This window comes from Pan paniscus, chromosome 4 (genome assembly GCF_029289425.2).
Source record: "Pan paniscus chromosome 4, NHGRI_mPanPan1-v2.0_pri, whole genome shotgun sequence".
In the NCBI taxonomy this organism is placed as follows: domain Eukaryota; kingdom Metazoa; phylum Chordata; class Mammalia; order Primates; family Hominidae; genus Pan; species Pan paniscus.
In genome coordinates this window covers 54009297-54033048 of record NC_073253.2, presented here as the reverse complement: position 1 = coordinate 54033048, position 23752 = coordinate 54009297, and the positions used below count along the sequence as shown (strand labels likewise).

At 37.7% G+C, this 23752-nt stretch overlaps 1 protein-coding gene across 2 annotated transcripts in view; it reads right to left on the bottom strand.

The window, feature by feature from the left end:
- PDE4D (phosphodiesterase 4D) overlaps window positions 1–23752 on the bottom strand; it is a 1528950-nt gene that overhangs the window by 916590 nt on the left and 588608 nt on the right. Inside the window, exon 1 of one of the 2 annotated variants that reach the window (XM_063604447.1) lies at window positions 11536–12111. The exons of the other annotated variant lie outside the window; for it this stretch is intronic. Coding sequence (XP_063460517.1) covers window positions 11536–11990 — 455 coding nt within the window. The 5' untranslated portion in view covers window positions 11991–12111. Of the gene's footprint in view, window positions 1–11535; window positions 12112–23752 lie in introns of those variants that run through there. 2 annotated transcript variants of the gene reach the window in all.

The following is a 23752-nucleotide window of genomic DNA, read 5'->3' as shown; positions in this document are numbered from 1 at the left end:
TCATAGGAGTTTATAGTTTGGTGAAAGAAATTGGCCTTATCAATAATTATACAATTAAACATGTAATTGAAAATATAATAAATGACATAAAGGAGCACTATATGGTATTATGACAGGTTTGGGAGATCTGAAAATACTTCACCAAAAGAAGTGATGCTTGAGTCAAGATCTGAAGTATGAGTAGGTGTTATAAAAACTAATGGGTGTGGAGGAAAAGGCATTTCAGGCAGAGGAAACAAGACATAAAGAAGCACATAATTCAACACAAAGTTTGGCCTATCCCATTGAAGCCATGAACATCCTTCTGTTTCTCACAAACTGTGGGTCTGTTGATTTATTTGGATATTTCAGCTATTTATGGCAGTTTCTGAGTTGTTAATATAAGTATGCATTTCTTAGAACCATATTCTACATGAGGGGCATCATTATACTCTATTACTTCTCAAACATCTGATAAGAACAGGGTATTTATCCATGTTGGATGATCTTTCTTCAGTGTCTGTAGTAGCAGCTGCCGTGATGAGTAACCACATGATTTCTGGACAGTAGAGACCCCTGCCTACTGATCATTAGACAAGAAACTTGTCCTCAATAAAACTGAAAACCCAGGTGGTGGGAATGATTGAGTGGTAGTAAAACAAAAATGTGTGTATAGAAGAGTCCAAACTTTTACTTTATATTTTAATGATTTAAAAATGCTTCCAAGTGAGCTGGAAGCACACCTGCATACTAGGTAATATTGTTATCATGAATTTGGACAATCTCGATAGACTAAAAATGTGTTACTCTAATTGCTTTCAGAGAGAAGGGCTGTGAGTAAATTATTCTAAAACATCAACCTCATTTTTGGTAAGTAACTTCTAACATTTAACTGGCTTATATTTAAATGTGTCAATCCATGTATTTAATGGGGCTACATTTTGCAACTAGATTATCTTGGTGCATTCAACTGGAAGTGGATATGTTATAAATATCGAGACAATGGGGTGTTCATGTCAGAAAATCAGAAAGCTGGATACCAACACTGAATTCTCCTTTCCTTCTTTTTTTTTTTTTTTTTTTTTTTTAAAGAAAAAAAAACCAGAGTCTCACTCTGTTGCTCATGATGGAGTTCGGTGGCGAGATCTTGGCTCACTGCAATCTCTGCCTCCCAGGGTCAAGCAATTCTCGTGTCTCAGCCTCTTGAGTAGCTGGGATTACAGGCATGTGTCACCATGCCTGGATAAATTTTGTATTTTTTGGTAGAGACAGGGTTTCGCCATGTTGGCCAGGCTAATCTTGAATTCCTGGCCTCAAGTGATCTGCCCGTCTTGGCCTCCCAAAGTGTTGGGATTACAGGTGTGAGCCAAGATGCCCAGCCTCTCTTATTCCTTTGGTTCCATTCTATCACAAATAAGGAAGACCCAGTTTGGGCTGGTGTCCCAGAATTCTGAGCCACACTTGAGAGTTAGGTTGGGCTTGCTTGAGGGCTACAGTTACAGGAACAGAGCAGGTCAAAAAAGCAATATTTGAGCAAGAAACTAAAATAAGACCTTAGTTTTTAATCTTAAGGACCAGAGAACACATACAGCATCCAAATCAAATTCGGGTATTCAGGTGAGAACAAGAGGCTGAACGTGGGATACAGGAGAGTGAGTCTAGAAGAATTTTCCAAGTTGAAGAATGCAGCTTCTTTTAATGGTGCACACTTAGTGTTCAGTCTTAAAGAGAATGCCCTGTTAAGAATGCTAACTGGGGCTCCAGTGCTGATAGATTTTCAATGAATGGAACTTAGACAACAGGCCATCAATGTGTAGTTTTATAAGAATCAGTCATAGTTATAAGAAACATTTATATCTATTTCAAACTTTATGAAGTATAGAAAAAATGTTGAAACTGTACACACCATATCACATAGCATCTTTTTTATAAAACACCACAGAGAAATATTTCTTTTAATTCTCAGAGTTAATAGCAATATATTTTACCAAGCAACTCATTTTTTAACTTACTGATATATGAATCTTAAAGCAACAGTGTTCTCTTCCTTGGATTAGTTGATAGGAAGATCAGAACCAGTCTGTGACTCGTTTCTAGCAATTACTCAGGAATTAATGAAATGAATTTTTGCTTTCATAGTTCATACTATTTTCATGCCATTTTCTCTTCTCTTTGATGTCCTCATGTTTATCTTTTACTAAATTGTTTTATGAAACACAATCCTTTGCTTTTTTGGGGGGGGTAAGAAACAAGTGAAATACAAGTGAAATATATTAAACAAAATAAGTTGAAAATATTGTTTTACAAAAGGAGAAAATACATGATTTTTGCTTATTATAAAAACAACACAAGCTCATTTTAAAGGAAATTGAGTAAGAGAAGAGAACATAAAACAAAATCAAAGACCTCTCAAAATATCCTCTCTTCACACACCTGTAACAGTTTGGTGGTTTTTCCTGCTTAGACAGAATATATATGTATTCTCTCTCTCTGTCTTTGTCTCTCTCTCTCTACATATATATGTAGTACTGTCTCTGCCTCTGTCTCTCTCTACATATATATGTAGTACTGTCTCTGCCTCTGTCTCTCTCTACATATATATGTAGTACTGTCTCTGTCTCTGTCTCTCTCTCACTCTACATATATATGTATATAGATATAAATACACACACACATATTTATATACACACACATACCACACATACACCTACATACATAACTATAGGCACACATGTACATAGACATAATCTCATATATGTAAATATAAGCATGCATGAAAACACACTGGTAAATGATACCATATTCTGTCATCTATTCTCTAAATTGCTTTTTCCACATAACAACTTGTAGAGTTTAAAATAACATTTCAATAATTTCAATACATACAGATCTCAATACAGATATATCATCATTTATTTTACAATTTCTGTCCTGAAAGATATTTGGGTGGTTTCCAGATGTATACTATTATATGTAATATTGCAATATAGTATTTCTTTGCTCACTTATTCAATTATATTCTTAGGCTAAGTTTCTAAACATAGAATTAATGGGACAAAAGTATGCACATTAAAATATTGATATATATTATTTGATCACCCACCAATGTTTTCCTGATTTATACTTCCTGATTTCCTGATATATTGTTCACTGAAAATGTACATAAGAAAGTGGCTATGTCTGTATACCATCTCAAATTCTTTTAAATTATTCATCTTTTTCCAAAATGATAGATGAAAAATTGTTTCAGTTTTTACTTCTTTGTCTGTTTGTCAGGTAGAAAAACTTTTCAAATGTATATTTGTCATACATTTTTCTTCCTTTTTGAGTTTTCTGTTCATGGCCTTTATCTGTTTTTCTCTTAAGTTTTTAATCTTTTTTTATCCAGTGCTCTTTATTATAGTATGAATGAAGTAATGATCATTTTTTATTTCCATAAACCATTAAACAATTTATCCTATATTAAATAATTTATCCTTTTCTCACTGATTTGGACTGCTACCTTTACTAAACCCTAAATCTTCAATATATGCATGGGCCTTATTCTTGACCATTTATCCAGTTGGTTGAATAATTGGTTTATTTCTAAATTATTATCATGCTGTTTGAATTAATAGCCTATATGATATGTTCTGCTATCTTATAAGGAAAAACAGTCTTTTTATTTTTTCAAAATGTTCTTTACTATCCTTATATTTAAATCAAATTTTAAGTCAAGTAATCCCCTAAAATCCCACTGGGGATTGTCATTTTTAAATAAGCCTCTGACCTTATCTGTCTGAAGTGTTGCATTTTTCTAAAATCCCATTTCAAACTGCTTACTTTCAGCCACCCCAATGATAATCTTACTCCATTAGTATACTGTGTTCTCATAATTTTTCCCTTAGTGAAGCAGTCAATAACTTAGCTTTAGAACACAGTGCCTTAAATTTTGTGGATAAAAGACTCATTGAGAATTGGATAAACATTCTCTAAGAAATGTGTGCCTACCTCCAAATGTAATGAATCTTGTAGAGCCACATAACCCAAGGTTAAGAATTTACTCTGTAGAGGCACTTCTCTAAATTTACAAAGGGGGCTTTATCCCATCAGAGTTATTTTCACTCTTATGTTGTTTTTTTTTTTCATAAGTTAGATCAAAACTGTTATTTCTCTTCATAATATTATAATTTCACTCTGTCTTCATAATCTTAACTCAAATTATAGGCTGCTTCTCCTCATACCAACCTATACTCACAGTATCTCTTGTTTCATTACATTACAATAAAAAAGATCACTAGACCTTTTTGGCTCAAGTCCAAGTTCTATCTTTGAACATGAATATGTGTCTATTTTTCTGAGATTCAATATTCCCTTCCATCATCTATAAAATGGGTAAAATAATCACTAACTCTGTGTGTTTCAAAGAGATTATTATGAAAATCAAATATATCCTGTCTGAGAGAGCACAAACTAAAAAGACAAGGTTTCATTATTATTTCCACATTTAAAAGCTCATCACTTATTAAAAATCTATATAAAACCATTCACTGTGCAAGGTCCTAATGTACCTAATGGGGGAAACACATAAAACAAATAATTAAACTGCAATTGATAACTGCTAGAGTACAAATAATATACGAAAGCTATGGGAAAGCCCAGAAAAGAAAAATATTCCCACTTTGGGAGATCGAGGCAGATGGATGACGAGGTCAAGCGTTTCAGACCAGCCAGGCCAACACAGTGAAACCCCGTCTCTACTAAAAATACAAAAAATTAGCCGGACGTGGTGGCAGGCGCCTGTAGTCCCAGCTACTCGGGAGGCTGAGGCAGGAGAATCGCTTGAACCCGGTAGGTGGAGCTTGCAGTGAGCAGAGATCGCGCCATTCCACTCCAGCCCGGACGATAAATAAAAATAAAAAATAAAAATAAAAAAATAAAAAAATGAAGAAAAGAAAAATATTCCTTCTTTGTGTAGGAATATCCGCAAGAGGGTAACATGAACTGAGTTTGAAAAGATATTCATGAGTTTTCTGAACAGGTAAGGAAGGGGTGTTGTAGAGCATAGGGAAAGCAATCTAGAAGGAAGAAGCAGCCTCAGCAAGAAAGAGAGGTGTGAAAAGGCACAAAGAACTCAGACCACAGCCAGAATTTAAGTGTGATTATTTCATGGGGTTTACAAAAGGGGACAAAAGTTAGACTTTCTGCAAGAAAGACCGACTGGGCCAACATTCTGAAGAGTCAAACTAAGAAATTTAGACTTTATCTTGAAGGCAAAGAGAAATTATCTTAAGATTTAGAAGATGATGGTGAAATTGGTAGCCTGGGGTGAGAAAAAAAAAAAAAAACCGGAATGAGGAGAGGTTGGAGCTAGAGATCACTTAGAGGCTATTGCGATAGTTTAGTGAATAGAGGATAAGTGCTTGAACTAGGGAAGTGGCAAGGGAAAAACACAAGAGTTATTTCTCAGGACGATTCAAAAGATCTTGGTGGTCTTTGAGATCCAAAGTTAGGGGAGAGGAAGAGTCTAAGAATGCCACAGGCCAGAGACAACTGGATGGATGTGATGCCCCACGTTGAGACGGAGCAATAATTATAAATGCTCATTTAGATGACAAAGCAAATTTTATAGAGTTCTCAATCTCCAAAGTGGTATGGTGAGGTTTGGGGCAATGGTGGTATGTGTGAATATAGGGTCCAACCAATTTAGCTGATAAGTTTTAAACAATCAGGTAAAGTGGCTTATTCTTTGGGAAAAATCAGTTTTCTTATTTTTAAACGTAGAAAAAATGTTCCTCAGGATAAAAATAGCCACATCTTTTGAAATATAATACAGTGCTATTTGGTGTAATCCCTTAGCAACATTGCTGTTATGAGCCAGTACTAGCAGCATTCAAGTTATAGACTCACATATTGCATATTTTTAAACCTGTAGATGGATAATAAGCTGTGAGAGGGACATAAGTTTGTCCATGATAGACTTCAGACATTTAAATAATTAGCAAAATCATAAACAGAATTAAGTCTTTTTAGATTATTATTCTATTTGATCTTTAAGAACTCTTCCCAAGACATGCCTCCAAACCCACATTAAAGTTTAGAGATAGAAATCAGTGAGCAAGCCATCAGTGTGTGTGTGTGTGTGTGTGTGTGTGTGTAAATGTATCCAAATTGGAAAGTGAAAGAATGTTTGTTTTCTGAAGTCATCTCTCTTGTGCCAATATTTGAATATTCCACTTATTCACAAATGTTTTTTAAATGTAATTTCCAAACTTTTGGTTCAAGGCTACAACCTGGAAGTTGGGGATACTGATGGTTAAAAGATGGCCACAATGTGTTAAATGTAAAGTAATTGTCAGCAGATATGGAGGATATAGTTTGTAGTTACGGTTTGGGCAGTAAACTAGTTGTTTTAAGTAATTTAACCCCTCATGACACATGTTTCTTCAAATGTAAAATATGGACAGTGGTGGACTAGGTTAGTTTAAGCGTCAGTCCCTTCTCTTCTCGACATTCCATAATCTTAGAGAAATATGTCTTGTTGATGTGGTCAATTACCTATTTTCATGCTACTGCTCCACATGTGGGCAACTGAACCCAGATGATCCAATTAGAATAAGACAAGGACTTAGGAACATTCCCTGCTTGGGGATTTGTTCCTATCGTTTCTCTTCTACCTCCTCTGCCCACCACCTCCCATTTCCATGAAACACAGAAGGTACATCATTTTAGAATCAAAATGTAAAAAGGTGATGGATTCATTATGTTTTTCTGATTAATCAAAGGCTTAGAACACACTAGCTGATAAAGTATTAAATGAAGTTACCAAGACAATATTCTATTGGAGGCAAATCAAGAATAAAAGGTTCAAACTAATTTTGAAAAAATTAAAAAGTCTAATACTATGTTACTGTGTTGACAATATGTAGGAAATGTAAAAAATATACATTTTCCTTGCATTTTTTGCTATTTAAATATCCTTAGTGTCCTTACATATTAAAATTTAAAGATATCAACCTTATGTCAGTTTTCCAATATGTTTTTTTTTAAAGATACTGTTTCCTAAATTCAAATTCACTGATGTAGACAATCTGAATGGCCAATTTTTCAATTAATTATTTTGGTAATGTGAAATCTAAATTTTACATCATGAACCTAGATTACCGTTACATCCTTTAATGAAGAAAAAATTACACTAATAACCTGAAAAATCAATAAAACAATAAAGAAATAGCTTTTATAACCGAGCATAGAAAAATGAAAACCTAATTTCTTTTATTATTTAAATGTTACAATATGTTTTCTTTATTTAATATATGATGTTAACATATTTAAAAAACTAATGTTGCCAGGCACGGTGGCTTACGTCTGTATCCCAGCTCTTTGGGAGGCCGAGGCGGGTGGATAACTTGAGGCCAGGAGTTTGAGACCAGCTTGGCCAACATGGTGAAGCTCCATCTCTACTAAAAATACAAAAAATTAGTCGGGCGTGGCGGCTCGTGCCTGTAGTCCCAGCTACTTGGGAGGCCAAGGCAGGAGAATCCCTTGAACCTGGGAGGTGGAGTTTGCAGTGAGCCAAGATTGTGCCACTGCACACTCCAGCCTGGGTGACAGAGCGAGACTCTGTCTAAAAAAAAAAAAAAAAAAAAAAAAGCTAATGTCAAGTAAATATAATATGCGCAGAATTTATATTTTGTGTGATTATAGGTTTTAGCTCTTTTCCTTCTACCTAAATTGGGCCAGGCATGGTGGTTCATGCCTGTAATCCCAGCACTTTGGGAGTCTGAGGCAGGAGGATCACTTGAGCACAGGTGTTCAAGGCTACAGTGAGCTATGATTGTGCCACTGTACTCCAACCTGGGTGACAGAGCGAGACCCAGTCTCTAAAAAAACAATAAATATAAATAAATAAAAATAAATGAATCAAACAAAGTATCTAAATCAAATGTCCCCTTCTGGATATTTGTATCGCTATAATCCAGAATATTTTATAATATCAAGGAATCATCCATGCTGCTTGTATTTTCAACCTTAGTGTATTATATTATTGAAAATACACAGCTCCTGTGTATTTCAAAAAAAACACATTACCGATAAGGAAAATATTTTGTTGTGTAAAGTCAAAGAAACAATAAAATTATTTATCAGTTCAGTTAAATAGTTGTCACATTTTGAAGACTATTGGTTGAAATGATTAATCTGATTGTACATTTTTTAAGAGTGTTTCAAACTTTTTTCATATTTCATTTCATTCTCTTGGTAACTTAGAGACTCATTTCTCTGGTAATTTTATTGTTTGAAATTTCTTGCATGTTGAGATTAAGACATGAATCTACCTTGTTTGACAGACACACTTTATATACAAAATTTATTTAACATATCCAAATTTCCCATGGACTTAAAAGAATTGACCACAAAATATCTAAGGGTTGTCTCCTTACTGCTTATATAAATTTTTTCATTAAACAAGATTCCTCTTTTCCATTGCTTCACAAACTGTTACAAATTCTCAAAATTTCAGCCAAGATAATATCTGGAAATGCTACAGTGCATGCTAGAAATAGCTTTATAAAAGATATATCTTTCTTGATAATCCATAGGGAATCATTCATCCATCCACCCATGAGGCTTTTTCAGAGACATTAACTTGATAGACTATTTAAACCCCCCATTTGGATGATGGTAAGATGGTGGTGCGCACGTACGTACACACACACACACACACACACACACACCTTTTCTTGTTTGCTTTTAGAAAATTATTGAAAAAGATGTTAGATGTTCTCACTAGCTTTAATTTATCTGAACACTGTTTCATAAGTATTTATATGCATTTTACAAAGTCAACAAATACACTGGTTTGCCTCTATTGTGATCATTAACACCAGTTTATACTGCCCAGAGTTTCTAAAGTTAAAATCTCTAATTACTTCTAGAAGCTTGTGATATATGTCATTTTGTTAAAAATGGATTTAAACCATATCTCATTTTTAGTTCATTCAGGCTTTATGTCCTGTAGTATCAGTCGATATAAACTTCACGTTGGTTTCATGTATTTCTTGATGCTGTCAACAGGCCCAGGTTCTGCACACATTTATTTTAGGTGGGCTCACCACCTTTGATGAGGCAGGAGACTTGGGTTTCAGTCTTAGCTCTAGCACTCACAGTCTATGTGATACTGAACAAATTGCTCGCATCTTCTGGGGCTCAGCATTCTTGTCTATCAAATAGAGATAATACCATCTCATCTCAGTGTTGTTGTAGGATTCAAATAAGTTAATAAATGTAAAATTTCTTTGATAATTTAAAAGGATTGTTGCTGTTCTCTTTAAAATAAAAAAGTATTGTTGCTGTTCTCTTTAAAGAATGAAACTAATATCCATGTCCTCCTTAAAGATGTATTTATTTGCAAAAGCAACTCTATTAAGGAAAAACATGACATGCAATGTGTGAGCATGTGGGGAATATGCAAGTATTGTAAAGAATTTTAAGTCTAAGGATCCTTAAATAGAATGACAATGATATATCAGGTGAGCCACAGTGGCAGCTACATATAAATATTATACATCTTAGTTTGCCTGTGAACCATTCAACTAAAAATTTCAAATAGAACAATTAATCAATGTAGAGAGCATAGCAAAAAATAAATTCAAATCAATGATGCAATACCTCTATTCCAATTAGCTTATTTTTCTTTCTTCCACTCTCTCAGGCATATTCTATTTTATTAAAAAATGAAGTCAATTAAGAAACTCTACAAAATCCGTCAGCTCACAGATCAAGCTAGAACTCTTGTTCTTATTTAATGTTTATTAAGGGCTCATCATCACACGGTATTTTTCTATTAATAGGTCAAATATACAAAGTATCATGCTTGCCTTAATTCTATCATTGGGGTACTACATAGTGTCGTGCTCAACCAAAGGGGAGAGAGAAGGACATCCACCTCTTCAAACAAAGGGTCTTAGCAGTCTTGGCTGAAAAATGAAACTTTTATATTAATTTATGAAAGTCTGCAGTCTTTGATCTGAATTGAGGTTATTAATTACAATTCTTATTCTTCCCATCCAACAGGTACAAGAACATCTCCAACAAGGTACCTAAGGGTGTGAGGCAGGCAAAGGGCTAAGAGCATATATGCAAGCTGAAATGATGTGTACACATCAGGGTTATGATAGTTTGGCTGGATTCCCTTGTACATAGTGTATACAACAGAGAGACATGCTCACACACACACACACACACAAAACCTCAAACACACATTTGAACACCATTATGATTTTCTGATCAGTCCAACCTACTGTCAATCAGAGTTGGACAAACAATCCCAGCCCTAGATTTTCCTGTTTCCACACCCAGACCTGATTTACAATTTATAACTGCCCATTGTCCAGACTTGTGGCTTGGAGGTGCAGTACATCGATGCCTGTCCACATCTAAGGTTAGATGACGACCCCTCTACTTTACTATTAGATGTGCCAAGGATCAGCAGCTCCTGAAATCTTTTTCCTGTGCCTGTGTGGGGGAGGGGATTCACGGCGTGGAAGGCCTGGGACAGGGAAGAAAGGAGCTGTCCCTGGGTTATCAGGAAAGGGACCAAACGTGGGCCCCACATCCACCTCCACGCCTGAGTTAAGAATCTGGAGCTGACTCCTCAGAATGGCTGTAATTGGTCCTTTACTCATTTCCTTGGAGAAGCAGCGGTCAACTTCTACTAAAACTCCCGGTTGATAGGCGGCTTCCCTGCCCTGTCTTCCGGAGCACTTACGTTAAGGGGAAATCACTATAATCAAATCTCTACGTCTTGCCTGCTGCTAAAACAAGGCGCTTTCTTCCTGGGATTTTGCAGGGACGACTGATACACACACGGTCTCCCTACACACAAGCTCGCACACACCGACACAGTGTAACTCCCACAGCGTCCTCGCTCCTTCTCCCTCCCTCACCCCCTTGTCTCTCTCAAGGATTGCTGAACATTTTGCTCCAAACTCTCCAAGTCACCCACGTGTTCTCCCCTTTTGCTATTCAATTTACTTCTCCACCTGACGAAGAGAAATGCGAGTTGTTCTCAGGCTTTTAGCTGCAATCCTGGGACCAGGCTTTCTCACTACCCCCTCCTCCCCAGTCAGAGCAGCCCCACCGACCCTCTTCCCAATAGGGTGAGTGGACAGATTCTGGGTGCTTTCGCTGGTCAAATCCCGCAAAACCTTCACCTTCTCTTCTTCTCCACCCAGAGCAAACTGATTTTGCCTGTTTAGTCTCACTAGCCAGGGTGGTATGGAAGTGGGTGGGGAGAGGGCTGGTGCGTGGCACAGATAACTGGGAAGCGCGCGCACCACACACACACACGGCCCCAGTTAACATTTATGCAGTACTTTTGGGGGGTCTCTTACACACACCTGAATAGCATACTCTCAATAAAGGATAGGCACACCCCTGTTTGTCCTCCCCCAATTTCCAGACTAGCATTTTACCCTGGGTCTAGAATTGGTGGTCATAAGCCGACTTAGATGGAGTATTTGAGAAAAGGGGAGGTGACCCTTTGCCTGAATGGGGGAGGGGGCGCTCTCCACTCACCGCCTGAGTCCCTGGAACGAGGAGGGCCAGGACATCCTGGATTTCTTCAGGCCGGGCCGGTGGCCGGTCTCCACCGCGTAGGAGGTGCGGTCCATGGCGCGACAGTACAGGTAGCGCTCGGTGTCCGAGTAGCCGCGATGCCGGACGCGGCCGGTGGCCCCGCTCGAGGCGTAGCGGCCGCGGGCAGCCCCGGACGGCGGCGGGGGCGGCGGCAGGGGTGGCGGCGGCGGCGGCTGTAGCGGACACTGGGGCTGGGGCTGGGGCGAGGGTGGCGGCGGCGGGGGCAGGTGGTGATGGGGATGCAGGAGGCGGAACTGGGGCTGCCGGAGCGGGTACTGGTGGTGCTGCTCGTGCCTCCAGAGATGCTTGGGGGCTTTCAGCGTGGCCCCGCCGGCGCTGTCGCTGCCCTCTCCGCTGCCCGCCCGGGCCGGCGCGCTGCTGCCCTCTGCCTCCATCCTGGCTGGCGGCTCCGCGCCCTGCTGCCCAGCCCGGGTTCACCGCGCTGGTCCGAGCGCCTTCCTGATGCTGCTGCTGCTGCCGCCGCCGCCGCTTCTGCAGCCCAGCAGAGGCTGGTGCTTAGCTTCTCACTTGAAGGCGCCAGAGCCTCAGGGCTACCAAGAGGGGGCCCTGCCAGCGGGAGGGGTCAAAGAACGCGGCAGGGCTCCTTCCACCGAGGCTATGGCAGAGACACGCTCCCGGGCTCCCCAAGTCACCAAGACTAGGGTGCGCGGTGCCCGGTTTCGCCAGAGGTTGGTCCTTCTTCCTCCCTTTCTTCTTCCCTTCCTTTGGGCGCCGGCGGCGAGAGCAGGGATTGTCAGCAACTCGAGCTGCAGAAGCAGCAGCAGCGGCGGCGGCGGCAGTGGTAGCCGCCTCCCCGGTCCAGGGCACCGGAACCCTGATCCCGGAGCTGCTGAAAAGTTGGACAGCTCCAGGCTGGCACGCCCGAGCTGTGACTTTCACCAAAACCACTCCAGCCAGTCAGGAGTCAGACCTGTCCTCTTGATCCTTCCCCTCGCCGTGCCCGCGCCTCCCTCCTCCACACTGCTCCCCACTGCCCCGGAGCCTTCCTCTTCACCTCCGCTTGCCTCAGTGCTCTTCGAGAAATGGAGTTTGGCGATTCCTGGCTGGTTCTCAGAGCTTGTTGACGATGAGCCCCATGCTGGTGCTTCCAAAGATAAGGAATGTGACCTGGCAAAGTTGCCTGGAATATTGTCTATGCGCGTCGCTGAAAAATTGGATCTGGGTGAAGATCCAATAGTAAGATTAATTCAGTCTCTTTCCCTGACATAGGATAAAACATTGTGTGGCTCTTTCCCACAGCAGGGAGAATGCCCAATGTTTCCTCTTGAAGACCTTCCTCCGACTTGGCCGCGGGAGTGGTCCTCGCTGGAAATCAAGGCGAGTCGTCCTTAGTTGCAGAGCCATGGCTGAGCCCGCTGGCCAGAGTTAAGGTTAAGGCACCTTTTCAATTACAAACCTCTGATTATCTTCGGTAGTCTCTATCTTCAGTGCCTGCCTGCAATTTGCCTTTCTGCCACTTCCAGCAGAACACAGCTCTATTACTAAAGTGTTTTAAAAACATGTTGTATCAATATTCACAGAAATTAGAGTCCTATGAGGCACTAGAATCCAAATTCAACTTTTGTCTTCCTTTAATTAGCATTTTCCTGCAGTGTCAAATGTTTTTTAAAGAAGCCAAGAGGATTTCAGAGCAATATATAGACACTTTTTTCCCTGTACCTTTTTTATTTGACCATATTACTTAAAGATGAAATGCAATTTGCTTACTGTTAAAATAATTCTAGAATTTTTCTTTGTGAAAGTTACCACGTACCATCCATTATTTGAACGATAATATATTTAGGACTCACAACAACTTGTTGGCTGTGTAATTATTCTATTCTTCCCACACACTCAGTCTTAACATAATTTCATATGTACATTTCAAGCATATCATGTAATGGATGCTAGAGTACCAGAATCAGGAACCATGTCTCAAACTCTCTAGACTGCTGAAAATTCAACACTCTCCACACAGTCTAGATGCCACTGGGAAAATAATGCCAATGAAAATAAGTGCTCACTTTGCTTATCAGCAAGAACAGTCCACGAAATGTGCAAGTGGCAGGAGAAGGCCTTCATCATCTCTTCATGCTATTTATTTATTTATGGTTGGAAATACACCTTTCCTCCATCAGTTTAATATGAGCCCTCTGCTCATATGTGGACTATACACAAAATCTGAGAAAGGTTGTGTCTTAAGAGAAACAAGGCAATCTCCTAAGCACCACTCTCCACTGTGTAGGATTAAACCATACTTTACAAAGGCACTCTTTTCGCCCCTTTGCAGACACAAGTGTGACTGGTGGCAGTGGTCAAAGTATTTACCATGCCTAGGAGGGCACTAAGCCAGTATTTTCCCAAACACAAAAGGAGAGAAATGGAAGTGTTCTGCAGTATAGACTGCCTTTTTCTTTTAATTCATTGCATTATTAACATCCAAAACCATTTTAAAGAAGTACACAAATTTCTTCTTTCCCCTGAAATGCTTGCCACCTTTCCCCTCAATATAACTGTGGCAAAATACCTGTATCTGAAACTCTTATTCTAATTTCTCATATACTAACAGTACAAGTGACTTATAATTTTTTCCAGATTAAATTGGAATAATTCAAATCCAACCTGATTTTCACCACCAATTTGCTCCTTCCTTTTTACTCATGAATACTTTATCTTTTATATATTTCCCATTGATTTTTAAAAATTCTTTGTTTCATTTTTACTACGTAATTGCAAGTCAGGAACATTTTAAAATGTAAGAAAATCATTTAATATGTTTCCAACTTGTAGAGTTTTTAATTTAACTTATAATTCCAAAATGTTATTGATAGTAATAGTTTCTTGTGTGATCTTTGAGGTTACAGCTTGAGTTCCAATCTATCACTTCCTACCCATGTTACTTTAGCTAAATTATTTACCATCCCTGTCTCCCATATGCAAAGTAGTACTAATATTACCTACTTCACAGAATTTTGCAATTATTTGAAATAATACTTAGCACAATGCCTTATATGCAATGGATGTTTAATAAAGGTAGCAATTTTTATTATTCCTGCCGGGCTGGGAAGTATCCTAAATATCACTTTAATCAGCAGTTCCCAGTCTTGGCTGTACCTAGGTAATATCACCTGGGGGAGCTTGAAAAAACATGTCTGATGTTGAACCTAGAGCAGTGATTCCAAACTTTGATATTATCAGAATCACCAGGAGAGCTAATCCAGCACACAAAGACCCAGGCTCCTTGAAGCAGGATAGGGCTTGAGGCTTTATACTTTTACCAAGTTTGTGAGAAGATGCTGCTTCAGAGTAAAGTTTGATCATCACTACCCTGCCTAGACAAATAAAATCAGTATTTCTAGGGGAGGATCAAGGCATTGGCATTTTAAAAAACTCTTCATGTGATTTCATACATCAGCAACTAGTGATCCAGACTTACTCTCTCATTAAATGGTTGCAAAAACACTGTAGATACTATTAGTTGACTCGCCCTTGTGTCTCAAATACTTCTAGGGAAATCCAGCTTATAAGCAAAGTTCTCATGAAAATATGCACTTTATCTATTACTCTAGTTGCCTCTATGCTAAAAGAAAATCTTATACTGTTGAATATTGAGCACTCCCAGCCTTCCACTTAAAAACTCTTCTCATTAATCTAGGTATTTCCTACTTTTAATTAAAACAACAAAAATGTAAAATATTCCATCTACCCATTGGTTTTCCCTGCTTATATGTTAAATAAATTATCCATTCTTTTTCCCACTAGTTGACCATAGATTTTGGAGTTTTATGGGCACAGTCTGAGAGAGATTTTGTGAAGCATTGGGTTAATGTGGGACATCCTGGAAAGCTGTCACTACTTACCATTAGCACATCTATATAAAAAGTAAAAATCAGGTAAATGATCAGTATCTTTTTCCTGAACAAACTTAAATAAGCAGTTAGTTGGTGTCATTACCATGCATTATGTCATTACCACCCCCACCCTTTTCGGCAAATGCATTTCAAATCTGTCCAAAAGATACAATCAATCACTCAATGTGCTGCTGGGCAATTAACAAGGGAGAACATTCTTGTCAATAATGATGGAGAGTTCTGGCAGAAGTGATGTCAATTAACAGCTAGCAGAGAGCAAGCACCATTCTATCCAGAACACAGAGTGAGATGGCAAGTGGCAGTAACTAAGGGTCCATTTCTATCTTGGCAATGGGAGGAGGATTTTTTTTTTTTTACTTTTTTTATTATACTGTAAGTTATGGGGTCCATGTGCTCAATGTGCAGGTTTGTTACATAGGTATACATGTACCATGTTGGTTTGCTGCACCCATTAACTTGTCATTTACATTAGGTATTTCTCCTAATGCTATCCCTCCTCCAGCCTCCCACCCCCCGACAGGCCCCAGTGTGTAATGTTTCCCTCCCTGTGTCCATGTGTTCTCATTGCTCAAGTCAATGGGAGGAAGATTTAAAGGAGACTTTCACTTTGCATACATTCTATGTATACTTCAGCACATGAGTGCTACTTCATTTGTAAAGATGGTCATCTTGATGCCCAACAGTCAGCTTAAAATTGGAAATTTTCATCATCATATGTGTTACAAAAGGCTAAACTCCTGTCTAATTACATATCCAAAAGGCATTGAAAGTCTCAGATTTCACTTAGGTCTTTAATGTTGAGTAGAAACAGGTTCTTAGGATATTTCCTTGAGATATATGAAAGGCTCTTAAATTTGTAAAAACCTATATATATACAAGATAATATTGTCAGTATTGCCAGTACAAGTACTAGTATTAAAGTCTCTATCATATTGCTTCCAACGCAGTATATTAGGCTGCTTTTCAGTAATTTTTGTCTAATATGAAATAAACAGAAATATGCAATTAATATGAAACTAAGAAATGCTGTACTTGAATATCCTTGCCTTTGACTAGCACACTAATGCAAATTTAGCAGCACACTAATTTCCAACTAGTTGGAGGCTCAGTATCACAAAATCAATTTTGTAACTTTCTAATGATACCATTCCACTTGTCAGCTCAAGGTAAAAATATTGCTTATCTACTGTGTGCTAATTCTCAGATGCCTGTGATATTGCATTGACAAACATGCACAAAAAATTACTATCCTCAAGGAGTTTTGTGTCTTGCAGAGGAAATAAATAAATAAGCAACTATAATTTGGGAAGATGGGGGGAAGAGATATACTGATGCGGATATGTAGTGTCTGCTGGAAGAACATTCAACCCTTACAGCTCAGTGAGTCCTCACCAAAGAGAGAGTGGCATCTAATCTGAGGCCAAGACCTCAAGTACACATTGAAATTAGCTATTTTCAGTATGTGTGAATACATATGTGTGACCATGAATGTGTGTACATCTTGGGGAGATGAAGGAGTAAAGGCATTTTGGGCAGAGACTGGCGCAGACAATAACTTAGAGATGAGAGATATTGTGGGGCATTGGACATTCAGAAAATGGCAAATAATTCTATAAACATGCAAGGACAGCTGAGCAATAAGCAGAAGCCTGATAAAGAATTACTTCTTATTCAGTGTCCCCTAAAGGCAATGTAGTGACTTTGTATACATTATCAAAAGGACCCCCTTCTGAGTGGAGCAGGTTTTAAAGTTGATGAGTAGGATGCAAAGAGAGGGAGAAATAACAGATATGACAGAAGGAAGGAAAATAACAATATGTTGTCCCTGAGAAGATGGGGTTGAGGGGCGTTGAACTGCAGGGCACAGATGGAAGCATCTGCCCAAACTAGAAAAAAGCCAACATTTCCACTGTTACAGGAAAGGAAGGGGTAAGGATTGATTCAGATGGAATTAATTTTATTGCATTTATTGAACAATTAACATTTGATATTCTGATTCTGGCAAACATTTTCCATACATTATTTTATTTAATTCTTGCAGCAGTATGCTTTTTTCATCACATTTTAACATTATAATGATCAGGATGAGTCTTCCAGTGGGGACTAAAGAACTGTGCTAGTCCTCTGCCAATGTTGAGAATAGCCCATTGGACTCTAACTCTACATAGAAAACACCTGTTCACCTGATTGTCTCAACATTAATTCAGCCATTTAACCAATATTTATTGAGCACTTAATATGTGCCAACCCTAAGTTCTGGAGATAAAAAAGTCAATAAAGAAAAGTTCTGGGCCTCCTCTTCTAATTAAAAAAGACAGAATAAACACCTAAGCATGCATATGTATGTGTATATATATATATATATATATATATATATATATATGTATTTATATATACATATGCATGCTTAAGTGGTAAATATATATATATATGCTTAAGTGGTAAATATAAATATATAGATAGATGCTTAAGTGTTTATTCCATCTCTTTTAATTAGAGAAATATAAATAATAATATCAGATAGAGGAGCTCAGTGTTATGAAGCAAACTGAAGCAAATTAAGAAGTTGGAGTGTGATATTTGGGAGTGCTATTTTGCATTGGCTGGCAAGTTAGGCTTATCCAAAAGAGTAATGGTAGAGTGGCTTGAAGGAAGCAAGGGAGTAAGCCAGCACTCCAGGCTGTGGGAAAATCAAGTGCAAAGACATGGCAGCCAGCTTGTTATGGCTGAGGAATAGTAAATCAACCAGTGGCCTGGGATGAAGTCAGGTGAAAGCTGTTTGGAAATGACAGATCAAGGAAGTCCATGCTGGTCATGGTAAGGAGTTTGGATTTCTGACTTGCATTCATATAGCTACAGATTGATGAACTTTGCACTTAACTAAATTAAGACTATTTGGCTGGGTGCAGTGGCTCATGCCTGTAATCCCAGCACTTTGTAGGCCAAGGTGGGTGGATCACTTGATGTCAGGAGTTCAAGACCAGCTTGGTCAACATGGTGAAACCCTGTCTCTACTAAAAATACAAAAACTAGCCAGGTGTGGTAATGCGCAACTGCAACCCCAGCCTCTCTGGAGCCTGAGGCAGGAAAATTGCTTGAACCCGGGAGGTGAATGTTGCAGTGAGCCATGATCACACCACTGCACTCTAGCCCAGGCAATAGAGCAAGACTCCATCTCAAAAAAAAAAAAAATAATAATATATATATATATACACACACACATATATATATACACTATTTACTTAAAATGTCTTCAAAAGTTTATACTATAATTATTAATACCTCATTGAAGAGCTAAGTTATTTTGTATGTAGGAAGAAAATTAAAACATGGGTAGGAGACAAAGATTTACTATAAGTGAAAAAATATTTCTTTCTGGGAGAAAAACTGCACTTCCATATCTTATTGAAAAGCAACAAGATATTCATAAGAATGATATTGGAAGCTGCATATTGTTTTAGCATTGAAATGACTATAAAATCATGGCCAGTTACACAGCAGCAATACAGTTAAAATGAGTAGATATTACCAAATCCCTCAGAAGATGTCGTAGAACTTCCAAAGTGACTGATTTGTGAGACCTGAAGAACGATTACTCAGTTGCTAAATGTCCATCTGTCACAAGCTCTTAGCTGACTTTTAAGAGAAGATGTTTAACTTTTTGTGGTTGATAATTATATTTTTTATAAAAATGAATCAATATGCCTTGAAATGTCACTCTTGATCTCAAAAATGTAAAAGAGATCATGAAAGAGCTTGTCACTTTGAAATTAGGCCCAACTACCAAAGGCTAAAACTGTATAAAGATCTTTAGATTCTTAATGTAGAAAAGATTTAATCTTATAGTTTGAGATGATGAAAAGTAATGTGGTAGGTAGGCATTGGTAAGGCAAAATGTATGCATTTTTAAATCGCTTAAGAAAATGTAAATTTAAACTAACAGTTCTCATTTTAAAAAGCTCCTATTAAATTGACTCAACTATTGTAATTAACGGATTTCTTAAAATAGAAGAATTGTAGCAGCAACTATTTTACATATGAGGAAACTGAAGCTTATGGGGACAATTACTTAACTAAGGTCAGATACTTGCTGTTTCAAAGCCTGGATTTGAGCCTCGTCAAGCTAAGTCCAAAACTTGTGATCTTGCCTGGATGACAAATGGGAGAAATTAAACATAGGCCTTTTGAAAGTAAAATGCCAATTGATGAGTTATTTAAGAATACCAGTTGAAGACTGGTTTAATATTTCAGTTAATATCATCCTAGAGCTCTAATTATGTATTAAACCACCCATCCACTGAAATTATTAGAATAGTATCATAGTATTCATGCAAGGAAGGATTTTTTTAAAAGATACAAAAGCAGTTACAGCGAAAGACTGATAAACTATACTAACATTTGGAACTTCTATTCAAGAGTGATCAAGAAAGTGAGAGAATAAGTCATAAATTGGAAGAAAACATAGCAACCCATGTAACTCTCAAAGGACTATTTCAAAATAAGTACTCCTATAAATCAATGAGAGAAAAATGGAAAAATAGTCAAAATACATGAAAAGGCACGTCACAGAAAAGGAAAACAGAATGGTAATTAAATAGATGAAAAAATTGACCAATCTCATTAGTAATCAGGGAGATGCAAATAAAGACCACAGTGAGAGGACATTTTATGTCCACTAGGTCAGCAAAAAGTAAAAAGCCTGATGACACCATGTATTTGAAAAGATGTAGATCAATGAAAACTCATATACTGCTGGTGGTAAAACAATTTACCATTATCTGGTAAAGGTAAACATTCACATACACTACAATTCATAATTCTACTCCTGGGTACACAGCACAGAAAATGTCTTACATGCAAACACACACACACACACACACACACACACACACACACACACACACGGAGACATGCACCAGACTGTTCATAGCAGGATTATACACTATAACACAAGCTAGAAACAAACTAAGTGTTTAGCAGGAAGGACTATTAGCACAAATGTTACATCAGGAAGCCATGAACAACTACAGAAAGCAACCTGGATGAATCTTAAAATGCCCTGTTGAGCAAACAAAGCAAGTAGCAGAAGACAACAAACAGAATGTCATTCTTATAACACTCAAAAACAAGAAACAAATAAGAAAACAAGCAAACAAAACAACCCCTAGGAAGACAAAATAATATATTTTGGTGTAGTGCTTCTTAAACTAATGTGCCTGTAAATCAACAGCAATTCTTGTTAAAATACATATTTTGGTTCAGTAGGTCTGGGGCAATGCTGAAATTCAGTATTTCTAATAAGCTCCCAGGCAATGTTCATGCATAGATATGTGGACCATACTTACATAGCAAGATTTTAGAGGATACATACATATATGATTTTTTAAAAGTATTAAAAATGGAAAGGTTATGCAATTCATGAAATTTCAGATGGTTGTTACCCAGTGAGTGGTGAAGGAAAATATGGTAACTGAGAGAAGGAAGGAGCCCACAGGTAGATACAACATATTGATAATATTGCAGTTCATATATTATATGCTCTATAACCTACATATGTTATAATGCTGAATATTGTATAAGAAAAACCATAAGGGCAATTGTAACCCCACAGGGTAGGGAACTCACATCATCACCAGCAGAAGAGATGAAACTAAGTGGGATAGGAAGAGGCAGTAAGCCATGTGGAGTTGAATATTCCATTTCAGAAGAGAGAGCTGCAGGCCAGTCGTCAACACTGCATTTGTAATCTCCCCAGATTAAATAACTGGGCAGACTTTTAAAACTGTTGTAGCACAAAATTTGGGGAACCTAAATAGAACTCTGAGCTAAAAATAACTACAAACATCTTTAAAACAAAATTCATCCTCCTCTCAAAGTTTAGTTTTAAAGTTTTATAGTTAAATAAAGTTAATACCAAATTAAGATAAAAATTTTTGTGAAGTGGTGTGTGTAGCTCTCAAATCCAAGGTAAACCTGTTCCATTCTTTGGCTGCGAGTTGCCCAATCCTGGCACACATATATTCCTAAATATCTATCCCCCACATCCTTTGGATATGCAGAAACTTTTCTTGGAGTGAGAATGCAATTTTATTTCTCAAATATCTGACTTTAAAATATAATATTCCTTATCATCTAACATTGTAGCTATCAACGAACATCACAGCAGGAATTAGTAATAACTAACAAGAACTCAGGACAGTTGCCTAAGGATTAGGAAGTGGGGTTTGCAGGCAAAAGAGGAGAATTACTAGTTTAAAATAGAAGATGGGGAGTGACAGAGAAAAATTCTCTATCTTCTCAATATTATCTCAGGTTCTTCAAACTGTTCTGATGTATAAGATATTGCAATAAATCTCTGGATGAGGCACTCGTCTAATGTTTAGCTGCTCTAAAGGGTAAAAGGGATAAGACAGAGCGGGCAGGATACCTATTAGCTTGTTGTAAAGGTAATTGCGATTTTTGTGATTGAAAGTAATAGAAAAAAACTGCAATTACTTTTGCACCAACCTAATAAATTGACAACTACTACTTATTGGGTTTACTATGAACCAGGCATTATTTTAGCTGGTTTTCAAAAATTAGTTTATTACTATCCCCATTGTACAGATAAAGAAACTGAAGCACACAGAAGATGGTAACTCATCCAAGGACACACAGACAGCAAGGGCAAAGCCAGGATTACAATGAAGACTGCCAGTTTCAAAGCTCATACTTCAGGCCAGTGTTCCCTGCCTGCCTCTCTGCAGTGTCCCAGTACCTAGTTCCCTGTAAGCGTGTCTTATGTCTGTGGACATTGTCAATTTCCTCATGATTGTTCTATTTAAGAAGATGGGTATAAGCACCAGACAGAGCAAATCAGAATCCTCAAAAATTGCATGACTTTTTGGCTAAGTTTTACAGCTTTGCTGAGCCTTAGTTTCCTCATCTGTAAAATAAACTAGTGACAAAATATACATGATAGGACTTTGCAGAAATTACATAAAGTAATCCATTTCATGCACTCAAGAATTTGCTGCTACTGTTATTGGTATTAGTATTACTAAATCCTATTATAAATCTAAACCCAAGTCTGTCTTTACTTAAGATTTTGTGCAAAATACTATGCTTTACCATGTGCATTTTACATATGTATAGATATGTATGTATATATGTAAATAAAATAAACAAGGCATTTTTTTTGTTTGTTTCTTTCTTTCTCCCCGACTCCTCTGAATCAGGCTATTATGGAAACACATTGAAAGGAACTCCAGGACCCCAAACTAGAACCAGGACCCCAAACTAGAAACCTTAAATAAACAGAAGAAGGGGAGTTTCTCTCCCACTTTGCTGGAATAAAGCCATTTTAGGATTAGCCATCCAAGTTTAAATTCATTAGCCTCCAAGGGGTTTGTGAATATTTTTAGATAATTATCCAAGACCTCCAAAATGCAATTTCTAATGTAGCTATAGCTGTCATGAATTGAAAGATGAAAAAGTCTAGCTCATTAGATCAAATGGTGTTTCCTCAAGTGATAACAAATGTGATACTTTTCAGGGTACCACAATTCTCCCTTAAGATCTGAAGTAAATAAGACTTCAAAGAGGCTCCCAGCATTGAGGGAAGACTAGTTTCTTAATCTGTCCTCAAGGAATACATGTTCTCTCCAAAAGAGAGAGGATAGGTACCTGGGGAACACTTATAAACTAACTCAGATTGGAGCCCAATTATTCACTTTTTTGTGAATGCAAAATTTTTAATGAATAATACATTTTTTTAAATATTGGGAAAAGATGCTGTTTATTTTTATTAAATTGTTAAATTTCCAAGTAACTTGGTAAGTAAAAGAAAAGAAAATAAGAACTTCAGGAAAGTAAAAAATATACAGAATTCACAAGTCACGGCAGACTCTCCAACACCTTAGTTTTTAATGTTTTTGCTTGCTTGCTCTGTCTTCTTACAGAGTTGACACAGTGATACAAGATTTTATTTATTTTAATCAAAGTAGTTTTGACATAGTATTTGGAGGAAGGAGAAGAAGGATATGAACCATTATTTTCCTCAGCATGACACTATCATTTAAAATAAATGGAAGATCCATGGTCTAATATTACCAAGGCTGAGTAGTTTTCCCCCTGGCTCAGTGCATGGAAAACAGCATATTTTCTTCATGCATAAATAATAGAAATCTCATTTTTGAACACAGTGAATTGTTCAGAATGCTTTGTGGAGCGTGGCAAATGTAGATCTAGATTTATGTGCAAGTGGTCCCTGTGCAGATTCAAAGATGTGGACTAATTGGCCAATT